At 38.4% G+C, this 20338-nt stretch overlaps 2 protein-coding genes across 2 annotated transcripts; one reads left to right on the top strand and one right to left on the bottom strand.

The window, feature by feature from the left end:
• Positions 1-3254: 3254 nt before the first annotated feature.
• Positions 3255-13925, bottom strand: PLEKHA3 (pleckstrin homology domain containing A3). The gene is made up of 8 exons (XM_056496662.1): positions 13838-13925; positions 10343-10459; positions 9192-9347; positions 8747-8883; positions 7664-7828; positions 6490-6533; positions 5866-5981; positions 3255-5126 (listed from the first exon to the last, which is right to left on the bottom strand). Exons 1-8 carry the CDS (start codon positions 13875-13877, stop codon positions 4999-5001), a joined length of 903 nt encoding a protein of 300 aa, XP_056352637.1. The 5' UTR covers positions 13878-13925; the 3' UTR covers positions 3255-4998.
• FKBP7 (FKBP prolyl isomerase 7) lies at positions 13925-18837 on the top strand. Its single transcript, XM_056496661.1, has 4 exons — positions 13925-14484; positions 15810-15961; positions 18026-18159; positions 18479-18837. Exons 1-4 carry the CDS (start codon positions 13925-13927, stop codon positions 18638-18640), a joined length of 1008 nt encoding a protein of 335 aa, XP_056352636.1. The 3' UTR covers positions 18641-18837.
• The last annotated feature ends 1501 nt before the right edge of the window (positions 18838-20338 follow it).

A 20338-nucleotide genomic window follows, 5' to 3' on the forward strand; every position in this document is an offset into this window, starting at 1 on the left:
GTCTGTGACTCCTTCTTTATTTATTATGCTGTTTTTACAGTTCCTGTACTACTCTACAGAAAAAGAGTTGCTGAAACAAAAGATTTGGTAGAAATGCAGTTCTCCAATGTAAATTAGGTACTTAACTGTTGACAATCCAGCCGTCTATCAGAAACAGCATGTCCACCAGCCAGCCCTGGAATATGTCACTTTAAAAAAAATTTTCTTCATAGGTTCTTCATTGACAAAGAATAAATTCTAGCACATGCCTAAGCACTGTGCTGTTCTTATCCCTCTGTTATTTCCAGGCTTTCCTCTACACCATCTTGTTTTATTGGCAGCTGCAACTAGTACAGACTAGTTGACCCTAATTGCCTGGACCAACAGGTTGTCACCTCCCATGGGTGATTAATCGATTTTTCATCCCACAGTTCAGTTGACATCTGTCAGAGCAAAGCCTGTCTTCACATTTGGGGGTTGTGGGAAGGGTTGGGATGTGTTATCTATGGGGAAAAGAGTATCAAGGTCAGAGAAGCAAGTCTGCTTCTAGAATTCACTTGGTAGAAAAAGCTTGAGAGCAAACACATTCACAGAAATGCAACACTTCAGGAGCTGTGAAATTCTCTGAAGTGGAGCAAGAGCATTAGTTAGCAAACACGATGCATCATTGTGACTCTTAGCATTAGACTAATACTGAAAAAAAAAAAAAAAAAAAGACTCAAGTTCATCAGAAGTAAGAAAGCAGATAGAATATTTAAAAACCTATTCCAAAAAGACTCACTGTAGAACTTTTTATTATTTCCTATAACCCTATATATTATCAACCACTATCTATTCAAGTTATGCAGGAAAGCTAAGAAATAGGGACAAAACAAGAACTAAAGTAAAAATAAGGATTTCAGAAGAGCTAAGCTCTGGGTCAGGCCAAAATCCAAACTCTTTCAAGTGATGGAAACAGGAATTATAAATATGAAAGAGTTTAAGAGTTCATGGTATTTTGTCCTTAGGGAGAAAAGTAACAAAAAGAATGAAAATGAAATTAAAAAGGCTGGGTATTTTAATCTTTAAACCATCCAAAGAGAAAAAAAAAAAAAAAAAAACTCAAGAAAGCTTATAATTCTCATTTCTTCTTAAAAAACACCCCAACCAACAAACTCAATACAAGACACAAAAATGCACATGTACAGTCTTGTTTAGCTAACAAGTAACATGTACACAGGCACATAACAAAACTAACACTAAAAACACACTAGATATTTAATCATCTCAGCAGAAAGAGACAGTGATAGACAGCATCTGCAGATTTAACCATGGCCTCTTCTACACAAAGGCTACTGGGAACTCAATCTTACACGGCCTCTACTGAGTCTCAAAACACCCAGTCGATGAAGAGGAAGCAGGCTGGTGTGGCAGAGTAAGCAAGTTTATCCTGCCAGTACCTCTCTGGCCCAACTCTGCACAGCACTTAAGCAACTTCTTTCAGCAGATGACTCACTCACATGTCTAAAAATAGGATTTAAAATACTTAGGGGCTTTGCTGAAACACAGCCTGAATAGATAATGTTGCAGGCCGACCAGCTGAGCCAGTGTTTTTCCACAAGACTGCTAAGCAAATGCTAACCTAGAGTGACATTGCTGAACTCACAACCTAAAGCTTCGATATTCCATTTCACAGAACACATCCCTAAGAATAACATTTTTCAAGACAATAGCTTAAGCAGTCTCTGGATGAAAAGAAGTATACATTTTGAATTATTTACTTAATTATATCCAGGTCAAATACTGGCATTTATATAAGCTGACATTTGCTCTCTTCAAAGACCAGATCTATTGTGCTGCAGGACCGAGCTTAGAAAAATATCCCACCACTGATATGGTGTATGAAAGCATTTGTTTTTCCCGAGTGCTGATGCATAAGGAAAAACTTTTTAACAAAGCTCTGTGAGCTGCTGTATAAATATCACTACAGAGGTATGTATTTTCTACTAATATTTTACATGTGGCAGCCTAAGAAAAATAACTGTGATAGTGGAGAGCCACAATAACACTGAGAGATTCATTTTATTGCATTTTAGCTGGTTTTCAGACATAAGACATTTCCTTCATTCAAGTATCACGCCCCTTTTGAAAGTTTCTAATTTGTACTAACAGGAAAAACAGCTACACTAGAATAATTAAAGTGTTAGGGGTGGAGCAAAACTCAAGTTTATAATTTGTGAAAATAACCTTAACAAAAACAGATAGGTGTGATTTCAATTTTTAGAGAATAAATTTTTTTGCAGTAGCAACCGCTCAAGTATTCCTATCCCAATGACTGCTTCTCTGAGGAAAAAAAAAGTTTAAAAAAGTAAAGCTGAATTAGTAAGTTGAAAAACATACAACCATTAAATTGCACTACTTTAAAGCCCCTGAACATTGTAATCTCAGTATTCACAGCTCTCCAAATCATTGAGTGCCTTACCATTAACTCTTTATAATGGAAACTGGCAATTTCTAAGCATTCTATTTCTAATTATCTGATGTTAGAAATGAAGTTACCACTTTTCACCTGAATATATATGTCCTGTGCTTGTATTCTTTAAGTGCTTTTTAGAAATTTGAACTGGTGTCAGATTGATCTCTTCAGAAGAATGTGAGATCAAAACTAGAAGTACCTACTACCTATTCTGTTGAGGCTCAGCTCTCATTCTGCACTAGAACAAATGATACAATCAGGCTTTCCCATAAATTTGGAAATTAAATATCTAAGAGCACCCAGGTATTTTTCAGTCTTGCTATGTATGGATCATTGTGATTGAGCCCAATAATTTTCAGAAATTATTTCTTAACCCCATTTACCAAAAGTAGGACACCACATCATCTTCATTATTTCACTGAATTTCACTCAAATACATTTTAGGATGTTTTGCACAGGTATCTGTAACAAGGCTGATTTAACAGAAATGTATCACACATATACACATAAAGCTGAAAGGATGGCTCTGCAGACCTAGAAAAACCCAAAACAACACTGAAGCAATTACATGCAAATTTTGTGCTTGGATCTGATCACAACAGCTTTTGTCTTGTGGGCAGTATTTAAAATTATTACTTACTACTACATTCACTTTGGTTTTGCACAACGTTGAGTCCAATCTCTCTTCTTTGTAGTAGTTGAAAGCAGAAAAAGGTATCTGTCATTATGACATGTAATGAACCCTGCAGAAACTGTCAGAAACCTTACTGAAACTTCAAAAAGTGCTTCTGACAGCGTATTATTCAAGACAACACTCTCATTGCAGCATGTAGTTTACTTCTCTGAACATCTTCTTTAATACCTATTTTTACAATTGTCGTGTCATACAGAATACATTAAAGCAAACATTCAGAAAAAAAATGTACAAGCATGTGTCTGGCTGATATGCATATGCCAGTTTGCATGAAAACTGACAGAACTGAGCACAAATGACAGCTCTGAGCTGGTATCCACAAACCCCTTTTACAAACCATTCAATTCCACTTGAACCTGACATAATGGTTTATAAACTGGCATTTTATGTAAGGCCAACAGCTCATATGTTTTTCCTCAATATTTGGACCTATTTTGATTTAGATAAATCAACATTCCAAAAATTCATAAGGAAAGCTCCCATTCCCATCTGTTCTTTCCAGCCTGCTTCAAATTATTTATATACACAAAAGGAAGACTAGTTAAACCAAATTAAAGATTTGATTATAAAAACAGATTTTGGTATGTGCTTGAGTACAAAAAACCCTGTACATTTATTTAGCAATTGTGTAAATCAAGAACAGTAAATGGCTTGCTTCAAGTGCTCTACAGCTAAGATTTTATCGACCAAGTTCATCCCTAAACAAACACCCAAAAAATCCCCAAAAGCTTACAATGCTAACATTAACAACCTTCTTGACCAAGGTGCTAGTAGGCACTATATTACTATATTACTCATTAATAATAAAGAGAGTCAGACTCTGATCTCACTTACAGTTAATGCAAATTTACACGTAACTGAGAGCAGAATCCATCTTCTGGTGTATACCACCCTCAAATGATATAAAGGAGTTGCAAAAACAGATGCTCCCTTTTGTATAAATATGTCATAAATAAAACATGTATAGATAGAAATATTCATTACAACAGCAGCTTAGAACGGTCTAACATTTCAGCTCTTGTTTATATCATACTTTGCTAAAAACACATCTTAAGTAAGCAGAGTAAATCTTAACAGCACTATATTAATTATTTGTGATGCTACACATCCCAAAAACAATTTATGCACATTTTGAAGCTTTTAGTAGATCTTCAGACCTTTAGTAGTGAAAGTAGGTAGAAATTTTTGATGCAAAAAAGAATAAATAAATAAAAACTATTAAATATCCCATGTTTGGTACAAATACTTCATATTAAGTTATTTTTATACATTTGTTTAGAAAAATACACTAAATATTTCTACTTTCATTGCCTAAAAATAAGGACTGGATAATGTATATCCTTGTGTTTTTAAAGGCGGCAATGTCAATTACCGTCAAGCTGCTGGAGCAGAGCCATCAGAGCCCATTCCCACAGCCCTTGCACTGGCCAAAAAAAAAGCCATTGTGGGGCTAATCACAGCTCCAGGTGGATGACCTGGCACAAATGACCAAGAGACCCATGGCACAAATTGCATTTTCTCCAAAAAAATGAAAACTTTTTGCTGAAGTTTGTAATGCTTATTTACTAACGTATTGGTCAGATCGCCACACTTTTTTAAAAAGAGCTGCATTTACAAATGTGGATGCTTATCTGTTAAAGCCATCATTTGTTCCAAAAAATGCACATTCAAACTGTGAAATATTAGGAAAATACTCTGGCAAATAAACTATATAAAGATAAAATACACTTCAAAGATAGTATTTATGTTATTCTATAAAGTGCAGAGAAATCCTTCTAAAAAGGGAAATAACTACTTCCTATAACAACAGTAGAATTACAGCAGCTTTTGCATAGCATTATTTATAGAAAATTTAATACTTTCAGTTGCTTCAGGAGGAAAAGGATGAAAAAGTCTCTTCCAGTTCAGATCTTTCCTTTGACACTGATTTACTTTCTTCAGGAATTGTTGATGATACCAGATCTCCATTGACAACACTTCTAGAACAATGAGCAGATCCTATAAAGCAATCAATTAAGTATTTAATTTTCATCCCCAAAAGTATCATCCAATCTGTCAATTATTGTATTTACAAAGTATTTCCTATATAGAAACAATCAGAAGAACTAGTCAAGTTAAAATCTGCTGAAGAGGAGGTACGATGGACTCAAAATGCCAGCAAGATTCAGTAGGGAAAAACCATAGAAGAACTGGCTACTAAGTCAGCCCCCCTAATCACAAGGGACTAAATTCTGATCATGATCTTTATTACTGGCAAGGCTGTGTGCCTTCAGAGCAGTGCTGTTCTCTACAAAAGGCAAGAAGCCACTGACATGAACCATCTTTCCACAATAAACTGAGTGAAAACTACCCCTGCAACTCACAGAAGTCAAAAAAAGAGAATTTCTTCTGTGACAATAAGCAGGTGGCAAACAGCATTATTTCACATCACTTACCAGAAAATCATTTGCATGAGAGTCTATTAGGACAAAATATCTCTTTTCTGGATATGCCTTAATTTTATCTTGCCACTGATTTCAATGTAACTACTCCAGCTGCAAGATCATTTGTAATATGGATGGAAGCCAGGACAAGTCAACCAGGTAACAAATTATACAAGTGCTCTGATTTACAATATATGAATCTTAGAAATAAAATGTTTTTCCTCATGCTGATATCAATGTCAGAACAGATGCTCTAAAAAGGGAAATAAATTGTACTGAAAGATAAAAAAAAACTCCCTCCCATTCAAACTTACTCTGAGAATCTTCAGAAAGTGTATCACTGTAAGATTCTGTATCCGAGTATGTTCTTCTGCGCCGCTGAGAAAATCGGTGAAGAGATGAACCTCGTTCTTTCACAGAGTGATTAATTCTACAAAGGAAATGAGATCTATTAGTAAGCAAAATCTCTAACAACCCACACAGATTTTATATACTTTAAATTTGAAATAACTTTGGTGCTCAGATTAAATTGTATCAATGCTTTTTACTATACTAGTCTACTATAGCAGACTAAAAACTGTACTGTCAACAATATTAATTTCAGAATTGCAAAGCCTGAAAGTGGAAATAAAATGAAGGAAATAATTTGAGAATTTGAAATACTCACTGAAAAAGAATGCTAGCATTTCAAGCTCTTAATTTCATGAACTTGTCAAAACATGCTTCTAGCATGACAAAATTTTGGTACTGTATTAAAAATAGCAGCTGCCACCGATAGCTGATAATCTGCACCCTTGACTTTCAAAATTAGATCAATTTATGATTTTTATTTTTTTCCCCCAAGCAAACAATTCTTCTCACATTTTGTTTTTAATGCAAGCAAGTTCAGGGAGGTCTTTTGAGATGCAAGAAAAAAGCTTAAGGAAACAGAAAATTACCTTTCTGAATAGCAAGGACCAGGGTGGCTAATGGAACGCTTCATCTAGGGGGGAAAAAAATTCCAAAGAACAAACAACATGAAAAATGTCACAAGCTACTCAGAAGAATGATAAGGATATCTACATTACTTTCACTTTATTTACAGTCTTTATAAAGAGAAATGGCAAAATTTTTTTTATAAAAAGCAACCACTCTCAGTTAAAAATGTGATTTAACTATATGAAAACAGATTGATTGCCATCAATACTAAAAGTTTTAGAACATTCACACAGGACAAGAAATAGCTTACTACAAAAAGATGCTACCTCCTATCTATGGAATCCATTCCCTCTCACACCGAAGTTCCTCAAGGAGCCATTGTTAAATGCTATGATATACAAAAGTATTTACCAAATGGAAGTTTAAATTCCTCATTACACAATAAGGCCAAATTATGCATCTTGATTCCTTTCCCTGCTATCACTGTTAAATCTCTATGGATATCAAAGAAAGTTATTAATTTAAATCGGAATGATCAGCTTTGTAAGTAAAGTGATGGAAGATAAAGAAATGAAAGATCCATATGGCAAGAGATTCCCACAACAAAACTGCACAATACAGCTCATCTTGGAATACATATACAGAACTGAGAAAGCATTTGATTCCCCATACACTGTCTTTCTAAGAGAATTAATCAATAGTGAATAGTTATGTAATTAATATCTTTATCATTATATATAGTTTTGTTAAATAAGGGAATGATATATTAATACAAACATCTTGACTTACATACACTGAAACATATGCTTTCTCACTGAAGTGCTTCAAGTCACAAAGCACTTAAGCAGGAGGTGAAGTTTTGTAATTTTTATGATCAATGTACAGTTAGCACTCTAAAAAAACCAAACAGTTGAACTGAGGAAAAGTTAAACCTCATTAATTTATGAGATACCTCATTGCAGGGCCTTGACATGTAGGATAAATTACTCTGATGATGTAAAGGCTAACAAACAAAGACTGAGAATGGAAAACAGATTTACATTTGGGACCAGTACTGATCTATAATACAGTCAAGATCTCAACTGCTGACATCATAGCACATAACAACAGCATAGTGACCTGCCACTCCTTCCCCCGATCCAACCACTAGTATAACACTTAGAATTCTAAGATTATATTTCAAAATGTCTAAACCATTTGAATAGGTGATGGTGACACAGGAGAAACCAAGGGATCAGGGTGAGGCAGCTGGAACATTTCTGGTTTAAACTTGGCATTAGCGATCTTCACACATTCTTCAAGTGTTGTGATAAATGTATTACATGTGGCACTAAGCAAGGAAGAGGCTTCATTCATGTTCTGAAAATAAATGAAAGCACAAGCATAAGCAAGGAAAAAAAAATTCAAACATGCAAATACAACTTTCCTCCACCACCTCTCCCAGATACACTAATTTCCCTCATTATATACTCCTTACCATAAGGCAAATTTAAGAAAACAAATGTGACAGCACTGCAATTTCTTTCTGACATCTGAGTTTCTTTAGGGTACCAGCCAACAATGCCTTACTACAAAACTTATCTCATACTAACTGGTATCAGAAGATCATTCAGTGAAACAGATGAATTGCAGCAGAAAGTGTGAACAGTTTTACCACTCTAGAGCAAGGAGCTGCAGGTCCATTTCACTTCCCTAAACAGAAAACTTGTTCTGTTGTGACCAAGTGTCAGCCCCTTTGCACTAAAGGACCAACAACATTGTTCACATGCTGCTCAAGAGTGCAAAGAATGAAGTCATTCATAATTTCCAGTCCTTTCATCCAAAAGCAGAAATACATTCTAGTATTGCACTTGTGCACATTCAGAGTTAGATATCTACACTACATGTTTCCAATGTCTGGAACACTAGCTTTCACTGATAAAAAAATGAAATTCCCTCCCACACAAGGGAGTAAGAATGGACAAACTAAGATTGTTTCAACTACTTGAACAGAGAAGAAAAACAAAGACAAAATATTGTCATATGATAGCTCTTCTGGCCATTCAACCAAATGGCTTAGAAACACAACTGGATCCTAACACCTGGCAAAACTCCAGTTAAACCATCCAGGTACTTTACACACAGAAAATCACTATTAGTACATCTACACACAAGCATTCCAAAACTGACATTAGGTTAAGTGTCCCAATATCAGGGAGATGAAGAAGGTTTAAGACATCAACAGTAACTTGAGGTGTATTATATAATGGAATGAAAAGAAATTCTGGAATTGTGCACCTCAATGCTGGGAGGAGAGCGAGTCTCATCATGCTGAACAAATTCTTGTATTGTATGAACTTGCTGCATTAAAAGATCACAGTAGAGACGAAGTTCAGACATTTTGGTTTTAAGAGATTCATTGGTCTCACTTATTTCTATAAAAAAATGGAAATATCAATTTACTGAATACAATGTACATACACACTGTAATTTTTAACCACTTTTCATTTAAATATCAATTTAAAAATCCACTTAAACTTCCACTTAATTTTGAGGAAAAGTGGATTCTGCAATGAATCAAGAATTACACTTGAAGCAGACAACACTTTTGGATAACTGATAGTGATTTAATTACTATTATGAAAAAGCACATTGAAATCTTTCTTAGCTGCCATGTAATGTAGAAAAACATTAGTGGATAAAACTTATGCCACCCACAAGAGTGGCTAGGTAACACACATACCTTTTTCTTTTTTTGTTCTGGTATCTGCTAAACAGGCTTTTGCACTCCCCAGTGCTACCAGCCATCTTTGCCTTTCAGCTGCATTAACTGCTTTCATATAGAAATGCTGCTCCCCTGGGATGATTAGCTCCATTCTTGTGTTGTCTGTTGCATGAACTTGTGATAGAAGAAAAAAAAATCGAAATAATAATAATAACCTCAACTCAGTAACAATCATTCATTAAATACTGCTCAAAATCTTTTAAAATGCTTATGATAATTCCACAGTAATACAGTAAATCACAATGCACCACTGCTAAGTAAGGAAAAGCCCAAAGCTGCTCAACCTTTCTCCCCCTTTCCTTCACCAAAAGAACATGGTAACAAGCAAAATCAACTGGAATGGCAAAAAAATATTTAAAAGTGATCCTCCCCTCTTTACATCATTGATTTTATCTGCACAAAAGAAACACTAACCAAAAGGAGTGACCACATGAAAATATATTTGGTGGCCCATGTAAAGTAAGTTCCACTTTTTAGTATCAAAGTACCCACATCACAAGCTGAGTCATCTGTGAGGATCTGAAAAAAAGTCATAGGTAACACTAACTGGAAGCTGGAAAACACCTTGCTATTACCCAAGGAGGCTGACCTACAATTAGGAATACAGTGAAGTCTAAACTCTTACTTTGGAACAAACAGATCCCTTACTGTCTCAAATACATCCATCACCTGTGCATGTGCACAGCTGCTAACAGTGACAAAAGTAAAAATTAGTCAGGAAACAAAAGACTAAACACTTCTGGTTTATAAGAATCTCCACTTTTGGATCACTGCTTCTGCTCTTCTGGAAAACTGGCTTTCATGATTCAGTCTCCATCCCTTCTCACAAGAGGAAAAAGCAGTAGAACTAAATAGCTAGCTGACCTAACTTCAAGCATGAACCACGTGCACATAACTATTAAAAATAAAATAAATGGTGTGCTCTAAATCTCAAAACAGAACTTCATTCACATTCATTATAATTTGTGAACTATGAAGCTGACACACTGGACTACAGGTAAACAAAAACAGAGGAGGAAAAACACGTGATGCAAAAATGTATGATTGGCGATCTTTTCTATTTTGATGGCAGCTAAAATTTTCTCAAGCAGAAATCTGTTAATTCTTACCTTTTATTTCACACACAGCCATCTTTATACTTCCTTTGCTGCCTTTGCAAACATCATCCTGGGAATCATAGTATGACAATATCCCATTGTCTAAAACAAACCACCGAGGCTGCCAACCTAGAGAGATCAAAAATGTGAAAGTTTAGTCTAACTCCTAAATCGTAAATCAAATTCATCTCTTCAGCAGTTAGAATTTTAATAAAAGAGGCAAACATTAAATTATTCTTGTAACACACCAGGAACTAAACAATCTGTGCAGTCTGAAGACCAGAGCCACTCTGTAACCAGTGTTATATGGATATTCCACTCCCATTCCTTTTGGGTGCAAGATCAGCATTTTTCTTCTGTTTTCACTGTATTCTGTTCTAGAGAAAAATTACATTGTAATTTAACCACTATGGAATCCTGTTTTGAAGGCTGTTAAATTAGATGCCTCTGAAAGACCATTCTCATTCAAATACATTTTTCAGGCAGATTTTTCTAAGTTTGTAGGAACTCATTTGAAAGATACAAAAAAGATGCCACCAACTGCTAAGCAATATTCTCCTTGATCTACTGTATTTCAGAGAAAACTTTGTATTTCACACTTACATATTGACACTTTGTCCATTTCTACAAATAACATAGCACTAAAATATTCCAGCAGAGCATAACAATTACACTGGCCCATTACACTCTGGGTCAGAGAGCAGATTATCCCTCTGTTTTACAACTTGACACCAAACTTTCACTTCCTGCTTGGTTTAGGGTTTGGAATGGCAAAAACTGTGGCCAAGGCCTCTAGGTATTCAGCAATATGAGTGTGGCCCAGGGTGCTTTCCAGTTGCCATCCTTCAGAGCAAGCTGAGACCATCCAGCAGCATGGTATTTTAACACAGAAGGTTAAATCAGTTACCAGACTCAGAAATCAGCTACAGGCTTCATACTATTCATAGCATTATAGCATCATTAAAGGCTGGAAAAGATCAACTAGTCCAACTTTTAACCAATCACCACCTCGTCAACTAGACCAGAGAACTAAGGACCACGTGCAGTTGTTTCTTAGACACCTCCAGGTGATGACCACCTCCCTGGGCAGCCTGTTCCAATGCAACTCTTTTCATGAAAAATTTCCTCCTGATGCCCAGCCTGAACCTCCCATGGTGCTGCATGAAGCCGTTTCCTCTCATCCTGTCACTTGTTATTTGTAAGAAGAGGCTGAGCTGGCTCCAACCTCCTGTCAGGGAGTGATAAGGTCACCCCTGAGCCTCCTTTTCTCCAGGCTGAGCCCCCTCAGCTGGCACAGCTGGTCCTGGTATGACTCACTCTCTAGACCCTTAACCAGTTCCACTGCCCTTCTGTGGACACTCTCCAGCACCAGCATCATTATAGTTGTAACACTAATTCAAGAGGAATAAGACCAGGCTGCATTAAATCATGTTACCATTCCATGATAAATAATAGCATGTAACTGTATATTATTTCTTTTTTTGTTGTTTACTAGCTGTAACAGTAAGCATACATGTCTTTTTAAATGCAGAGTGGTAACTAAAAAGCACATCCACACTCAAATTTAAAAGCAGAATGTTAAAAACTACAAACTCCAAAGGATAAGAACTCACACAAAAATATTTCAAATGGCACATGTACATCAACACTAATACTCAAAGAACATGCAATTCAGAAGACTCTGTCCTGTAAAATGCAACTCAAAAATGCAAGGATTTTTTTTCTGCTACATTCTGTTGCATGACGTGGACTCTGTACTCCTGTCAATGCCTGTCAAAACAGTCTTGTTCTGCTATAAAGGGAACCTACATGAATGACTATTCCATCCTCACATTATTCTAGTATTGAAAAACAACAGAAGCAAAGGACTTAAAAGGCCAAGTGCCTCACAGAAATAAGCCAAAGAACAAAAACACCTCTTGTAATTTGGAACTGGCTGGTATCCTGCATTTGAGAAAATATTTAACAAAGTTGTACTTCACAAATTCTTATTTGAGGAGAAAAAAGAAAAAAAAAAAAAAAGGCAGCTGTATTTCTGGTTTGCTTTTAATGAAGGAAGAAATTAAATGTTTTCCACAACACTTCAGCAACAATAACAAGCTCCTTTGCTGCTTGGTGTCTAGCATTAATGACAAGTACTACAGCCTATTTTTGGCCACAAAAACAGATATTATACAGACAGCAGAGTAACAAGGCAGATGGTAATAAAATTTAAACATTTTACTAACATTATTAGATTACTTTAAAAAAAATGCTGCCCTCCTACATTCTGGAGATTGTAGGTAATTCCTGACACACTAATCTTGAAATGCAGGAGCAGATGCTCTTTACTGGCCAACACAAGCCTAAGGAAGGGTTCTGAAGTTTGTTGGTTTAGAGGACTATTGGCTTTCAGCAGAAGTTAGCTGCATGCTCACAGCCTATTGTGTGTAGAGCACTCACAGCTACTGTTCAGTATTTGCCTATTAAACAACAGACTTAAAAGAGGAGCTCATTGCCTTTATCCATTTCTTTGTTACAGCAACATTCTCAGTCATATAAGTGAAAGTGACAATTTTCATTGTTTTGAAAACAACCCTGTGCTCATTCTTTCATAACCACAACTTTTCCTCTATGTTTTCTCTATAGTTACTGTGAAGAAGTGACAAAGACAACACCTATTTAATTACAGCGCAAGTGTTCCCTTTTACCAGAAGGCCCATATCAGAGAACACATAAGTGGCCTGAAAAATGCAAGATTATGCTCTGTACACTTCATTTCACATTGCACCCATACAATCTTCAAAACGTGGCCCACATTTTAATAATTCCTCAGAACCAAGTTTCACACCAAGTTTTCCACAATCACAACTTGCACATGCTGAAGCAGAATTCCACAAATGAAGTGCTGAAGAACCAGAGGACAAAGAAGATACTGCCGAAGCAGTGTAACAAGAGGCACGATTAAGCAGAGTATGTGATCCAACGCTGATCTGCTTGGGAGGGACAATTAGTCCTAATACAGTGTCAGAGGAGAAATGTTTCACCTTGACACCACCACCTGCTCCAAAGGGAGATGGTGTGTCTATTACAGCAGAGGACCAGCCAAACAAAACCAGGCAAATGCTGGCATTTGGTGCACTTTCTGTCTGCAGCGCTCCCAAAAATGCATTTAACGAAACCGAAGTTCATCATGTGTTTTCCAGGTTGGGACACAGGAGCTCCCTGTGCTGCCGAGTCTCTGACTAACTCGCAATCCAGAGAGGGGCTGGGCAGAGGGCCGGGGCCGGGCTCGGCCCGTGTGCGGCTGCGGGGGCAGCGGCTGGCACAGCCCGGCCCGAGCGGCTCCCGGCACCGCCAGCCCAGGGCCGCCGCCGGGGCTGGGCTCCGAGCACGGATGTCTGAGCCAACGCGTTACCGACAGCTCCGGCCGCCCGCGGGACCCCCGAGCAGCGGCAGCGGCGGCGCAGCACGGCCGAGACCGAGCCGAGCCCCAACCGCCGCCCCCCGGGCCCGGCCCCCGCCTACCTGCTAGATAGTTGGTCCACTTGTACAGGACCCCCTCCATCGCTCAGAGCCCGGCGCCGGGCCGCATCCTCCTGCTCCGCCGCGGGGATGGCTCCGCTCCCGGCCCCACCGCCGCCTCCCCCGCGCGGAGGCGGAGCCGCTCAGCTCAGGCGCGGCGGCCGCGGCGGCTCCGGCGGCGCCGCCCGCCCCGCGGGGCGCTCTGCATCCCCCATGCGCGCCGGCCGCGCTCCCGGCCCCGCCGCCCCGCGGCTGCTGCCGACGTCCCTTCCACTTCCTGAGCGCAGAGGGCGGCCCGAGGAACCGCCCGCCCCGCGGCCGCTGCCGGGGCCGGGCTCAGCCCCACGTCCGGCGCGGCTGAGGCGGAGCGGCGGCGCTGGCTCGGCCCCCGCCCCTCGGCGCGCCGGGGACAGTGCCACGCCGGCGGCCGCTGCGAGCGACATGGGCCGGGGGCTGGGCCTGCTGCTGCTGCCGCTGGCGCTGCTGGCGGCCACGGCGCGGGCCGAGGGCGGCTCGGCGGCGGAGGAGGAGGTTCACATAGAGGTGCTGCACCTCCCCGAGCCCTGCAGCCCCAAGAGCAAGAAGGGCGACCTGCTGAACGCGCACTATGACGGATTCCTGGCCAGCGACGGGTCCAAGTTCTACTGCAGGTGAGCGCCGTGGCAGCGGGTCGGGGCCTGCCCGGGCTGCGTGGCGCGGCCGCTCCGCCCGCAGCCGCGGGACTCGGGGCGCTCCCGCCGGGGCACGGCTGGCCGCATCAGCCACGGCAATTTCTCCCTGTCCCGACCTTTACTTTTCCTTTACCGAGCGTTGAAGGGTGCAGAGTTTCCCTAGGGTCAAAAAGAAGCGCAGAGACAAAAGATGGAACTAGCCGGTGAAGGGACCCGACAGGGACGAACCTCGAGAGCCTGTAGCCCACACCTCACATGGAGACCCCCTTTGGAAGGGCGGAAAAAAAAGCCCATCACGTTGATACTTGCCATGTTCTGTGCTGTAATTTGTGCAGAAAAACTCGGGTTGGGAGGAGGAGTTCCTGGTAGGAATGCACGCTGACAATTTTAGGCAGAAACTTTTAAATAGCATGCCGCATAGTTGGCACTGTGCGGTGCAGCCACATGATTGCACTGGTGGTTTGCAGCCTTTTTGCCTCGTCCCTGTTGCTGTTTCCCTTCCGATTCATTGTGCCGTCCATTTTACTGTGAAGTTACCATTTAGTATTTTGCTTTTTCGCTTTGCCCCGTCCATCTATCCTCAGACAATAGCTTAGCTCATTACAGAATCTTGATTCATTCCCCCACTTGTATAATTTAAGAAAAAAAATCAGTATAGGGTTTAACATTTAACAGTACCATTTCACTCGCATTTCTTTGCCTGTTGAAGTGACTGACTGGTACATAGAGTGTTGCTCTCTGGGTGTTTTGCTCAGTTGCTGTTTTGTGTGCCCATACTGGGATGCCTCATACAAGCAGAAGCTGCCTCAAACACTGGCTGTCTGACCTGGCCCGAGGGGTAGGTGAGCACACAGTACTCACAGTGCTGTAGCCAACATTGCCAGGTTCCCCCAATACACACCTGCACTCAGTCCCATCCCATCCTACAGTGTTGCGAACTTCTGAAGACACTTTCACTTTCTAGTGCCCCCATATTCATTCCTCTTCTTGATGACTTCCTGCAGTAGCACCTTGTTTCTAGCATGCAGCATACATGATCAGAAAGTCAGGATGTTTTTGTAAGAAGTTAAAAAACAAGTTTTTTGGTGTTTTTTTTTTCATTTAAAAGGAGGTTTCCACTTACATATATCAAGATTTTATCTTAATTTATAAATGTAGTAGAAAAAGTGTTTATATTTTGTATTCTTGTGCTCTAAACACTCTTGTGTGCTAATAATCTATGTTCTTACTGACTGCAACTAAAAGTTATATTTATGTAAAAAAGTGTTCTATTAATGTTCTCATACGCAATTTCTTTTTAATAGTCGGACACAAAATGAAGGTCATCCAAAATGGTTTGTTCTGGGTGTTGGACAAGTCATAAAAGGCTTAGATATTGCTATGATGAATATGTGTCCTGGAGAAAAACGGAAAGTGAGAATTCCGCCGTCATTAGCATATGGACAGCAAGGATACGGTAAAAAAGAAGTTTTAATGCTGAACTTTGTCCTTCCTGTGTTTTTTACCCTTTCAAACCTACAGCATTGTAAATGTCTGTAAGAGCTGGTGCTCTCTTTTGGAGGCAGTCCCGCCATTGCTACAGTTCTAGTCGTGACCGCAGATCCACACCCAGGCCTTGCAGTCCCATTAGAACTCAGTACATGCCACCCAATGTGTTTTCCCAAGTAGTGCCATAGTTTGAAAAGCTGGCAGCAAAACGAAGATTTCCATGGTCCATACAGCATTATGGTGTTAATCTATTAAACTCCAATCACATTTGGTTATTATTTGACCTGCTACCTGTTTAGCCTTTAATGACAACCTGCATCTTCTGAGTAAAATGGGATATAATGCAGTGCAATTAATCTAAGTAGAAATAATGTGCTTAAAATACTGCTTACATTCTGAATAGTTAATGGCTCTCATTATCACATTACACAGTAATTGCAGCAGTGCAATGCATGAAATCTGATTTGAATATAAGATAATTCAGTGTGCAGATTACTTTCAGAAAGTTCCAGTACAAGTTATATGCAATGTTTCAGCATTCAAATGTAGATAAATTCAGCTCTGATATGAGTGTAGTAGTTTCTGTGAAAAGGTAGCTCCTGCTCTATGATACGTCAGAATTCAGTGCATCAGTTTAGTCTTTAATACAGTTTCATGCAAAAAGGAAAAACACTGATACAAATAAAAAATGTTCTTTAATACTAGTGTTAACTGTTTGTTGCAGGTAGCACTTGAAGGAAGTAGTATTTTCCTGCAGCACACCTGTCCTCTGTCTCAGCGTATTCCTGCATGTTGAGGAAGATGCCTGCCTAATCTTGAATTAGAAAAGATGCATGTGGCTTTCTAATCTTTACGTGTCTTTCCTTTGTTGGTATGTATATTTATAAACTACTACCACTGAGTTCTGGTATTGTATCTTTCTTTTGTAAGTGGTATTTAAATCATGATTTATTTTCAGATGTACTTAAAACTTCTATTTTTCTAAAGCCTGGAAGGTTAAAACCTTTTGAACTCTGAAATCTGCTATTTTTACTATGACTATTTGAGATGAGAAATGTAATAGTTTTGTTTATCTTCTCTTTACAAACAGTGTAGATTCTTAAGCTTTCCTTCAGTTTATGAAGGAGGGACACAAGCTCATAATTCTGAGGTTACAATGTCATGCTCACTGGCTTTGGCAGCTTGCATGTTTGCATTTTAATTTTACACTGCATGATTTCTTTATGCTCTTTTGGCACTGTTTTTAGACTGCATTGGTTTGTTGCTGTTTCTTTTCAGTTCCCTTTTTTGCCAGATGCGTGATACATGGACCTGTGTTTGTAGGCAGTGCTGGTTTTACATCAGGTGGCAGAAAATGCTTTGATCCAGGAACAAAGAAACCTAACAGTTGTTTTCTTAATTCAGAGGCCAGACAAAGTACTCCAGTAATTTGAAGTTTCTGTGGGTTGTTTTTAACAAGTCAGAGGACTAATATTCTGTTGCTGCTTTTTGAAATGTACATTTTAAACACTATTTTACGTCATACATAAAATACCTTTTAGCATAGGTATAATTGATACAGAGTAGGTAAAACATGATATTGTCTGCTTGTTTTTTCAGACAGAAAATGAATAGGAGTATTGATCTACTAATGTTATATTTTAAATCAGATTGCAGCTGTTTAATAAAGACATACATGTTAGAACCAGTCTCTAAATAAGCCCTGTTGTGTGACAGGATGTGAAAGAATGTGAACTTTAGAAGTACTTGTTTTTCATGAGAACCATTCACCTAATCTCTGAAAGTACCTGAACTGGTATGCAATACAGTTTTGTTTCAGGCAAGTACATGATTAGCAAGTTTGTTCAGAAATCATTTATCTTAACACAGTCTTCCTGTCTAGATGTACAACATTTATATTCAGATTTATTCTGAATATTAACACAGCCTTTTTTAATAAAAAAAATACTTTACATGTGAATTTGTCATACATGTGATCTCTGCTCATAGTGTCCGATTCCTTAAATTCTGCTTTTTTTCCTTTTATTCATAGCACAGGGCAAGATTCCACCCAATGCAACACTGATCTTTGAGATTGAACTTTATGCAGTACGTAAGGGACCTCGTAGTGTTGAAGCATTTAATCAAATAGACAAAGATGGTGACAAGAAACTCTCTGAACTTGAGGTAATATGATGCAAATAATTTGAAACAAATAATTTATAAAACTATAGGTGTTGCTGCATCAGTTTTATCTTTACATGAGCTACCTCTGCTGCAGCTGATGATGTAAGGTTTCTGTGTTCTTACACAAACTACACTGTTTTGTAGTTTGCTGAAATTTGCTTTAATAGATTAATAAGTCTCACACTTCCTGTAGACAAATTTTGCATGTGTCTGACTGGAATCACAATACATTGCTTATATACCCCAGTGTCCTTGAAGATAGCTAGATTGAGTACTGGCATAAAAGTCACAATGACTGGACTTTTTTCTTTTCTTCTAGATAAGCCAGTATTTGAAAGAAGAATTTGCAAGAGATGGCAAAAAACGTCATCCCTCTGCCCATGATGAAATCTTAGCTGATATATTTAAGAAGAATGACCATGATGGAGATGGCTTCATATCAGCAAAGGAGTACAATGTCTACCAGCACGATGAACTGTAACTACTTCAAAAAATCTTTGGCTGTTTTCTGGACACTGAATTCTAAATAATAATACTTTGTCACAGAATTTTGTATTTTTTTTATAGTGGAATGTTTTTATATCTCTTAAGGTGACTGTAAAAATCTTATTTTTAACATTCAGCTAATAAAATGTGTCAGATGTTTCAAAAGAAAAATAAAATTGAAGTACACCATGATCTAATATTTGTGGTTCTTACATATTCCAATCTACAGTATTGCTCAGTAGTCTCTCATTTGCTGAAATACTGATGGAGGTAATTATTTCTGTTCTATTGAGCACACAAAAGTTACAGTAATCTTTAATATAGCTGGAACTATGATAGCTGGAACTTCTTAATCCCCTGTAAAATAAAAAGGGAAAGTAGAATCCCAGGAATACAACTCTTAGACCCCTGCAGGCTCCTAGCCTATCTTCTTGAGGAAAGGCTATTTGCAGCAATAAACTATAAAAGACCTTACAATAGGCAAACTCTGTTTATGGAATGTTAAGATAAAAACAAAAATGTTTTTAAAATAACCTCTTTGAAGTAATATTAATGTAAAGAATTTGCTGTTGAAGAAAAAGCAGTATTTTCCTCTTTAAAGTAATATTAACATAAAGAATTTGGTGTTGAAGAAAAAACACTATTTTGTTTGTAAACTTTGACTTAGTACTAATTATCAATTTGCCAGTTTATTCAGCAGCACCAAGTTATAAATCTACAGTATCATATTTTATTGAATGAGGTTGAAGATGATGGGAGATAATATATATAAACATAAGTAATTAGTTACTTGGGCATCATTGTGGTTTTTCACACTGGAAAAATGCAAAGAAGTAGCAATAGTTAATAGACAGTATTTATATCTGTTAACTGTTCTGCTTGTGTAGAACACATTATAACTCTTGTGTAACATACTCTTCTCACATGAAAAGCAACGGCTCTTACTCATTTCAACCTGTAATAATCAGATATACACAGTGAAGGTGGCAGCACAAGTGAAAAAAGCTTCCTTACCTGGGTATTCCTTGAAATAATTTCAAAAGGTATAAAAAGGTTTTTTGCTCTGCCAGTGTAAAACACTGTGGTGAGATGTTTAACAGCACCCTGCCCCACAGCCCAGTCCCAGCCCTGGACACAGCTCTCTGTGTTCCAGTCCTCAACAGACTCCAGTTCCTGAGGCTGGGATGTACCTGTTAAAGACCTTCACCCCTGAAGTCTTGCTGGAGCGAGCAGTTCCATTATTTTCAGAAGCTTTCAAAACATCTGCTAAGCAGGTTTTTTCCTGAGCACATAAAAGAAAGTCAAGAGCAGATGTGACATAAAATCCAACTGCAGTAGGTGGAATGGTTGGTACTTTTTAATATTCTAAGCAAACTTGATATACAGCAATATGAAAGTTCCATCCATAGTTCCAGTTGTTCCCTTTTGTAACTGAAACATTAGACTGAGTTAAGTTTTAGCATGTTTTTTAATCTGATACTTCAATTAAACATTCATGAGAACACTAAATTATTAACAAATATTCTCATTTAACCATCATATGCTAGTGTAGAGAAAGGCAACATTTTGGGAGTTTAACAACAGTTTGTGTAAACAACTTTAAGTTCTAGCACATATTTTGAAATTATGAAAATACTATGTAAAATATGTTTTTCATTATCATGATAATGAGAAGGTTCTAGGAAAAAGCAAC

This window comes from Oenanthe melanoleuca, chromosome 7 (assembly GCF_029582105.1).
Source record: "Oenanthe melanoleuca isolate GR-GAL-2019-014 chromosome 7, OMel1.0, whole genome shotgun sequence".
Taxonomy (NCBI): Eukaryota; Metazoa; Chordata; class Aves; order Passeriformes; family Muscicapidae; genus Oenanthe; species Oenanthe melanoleuca.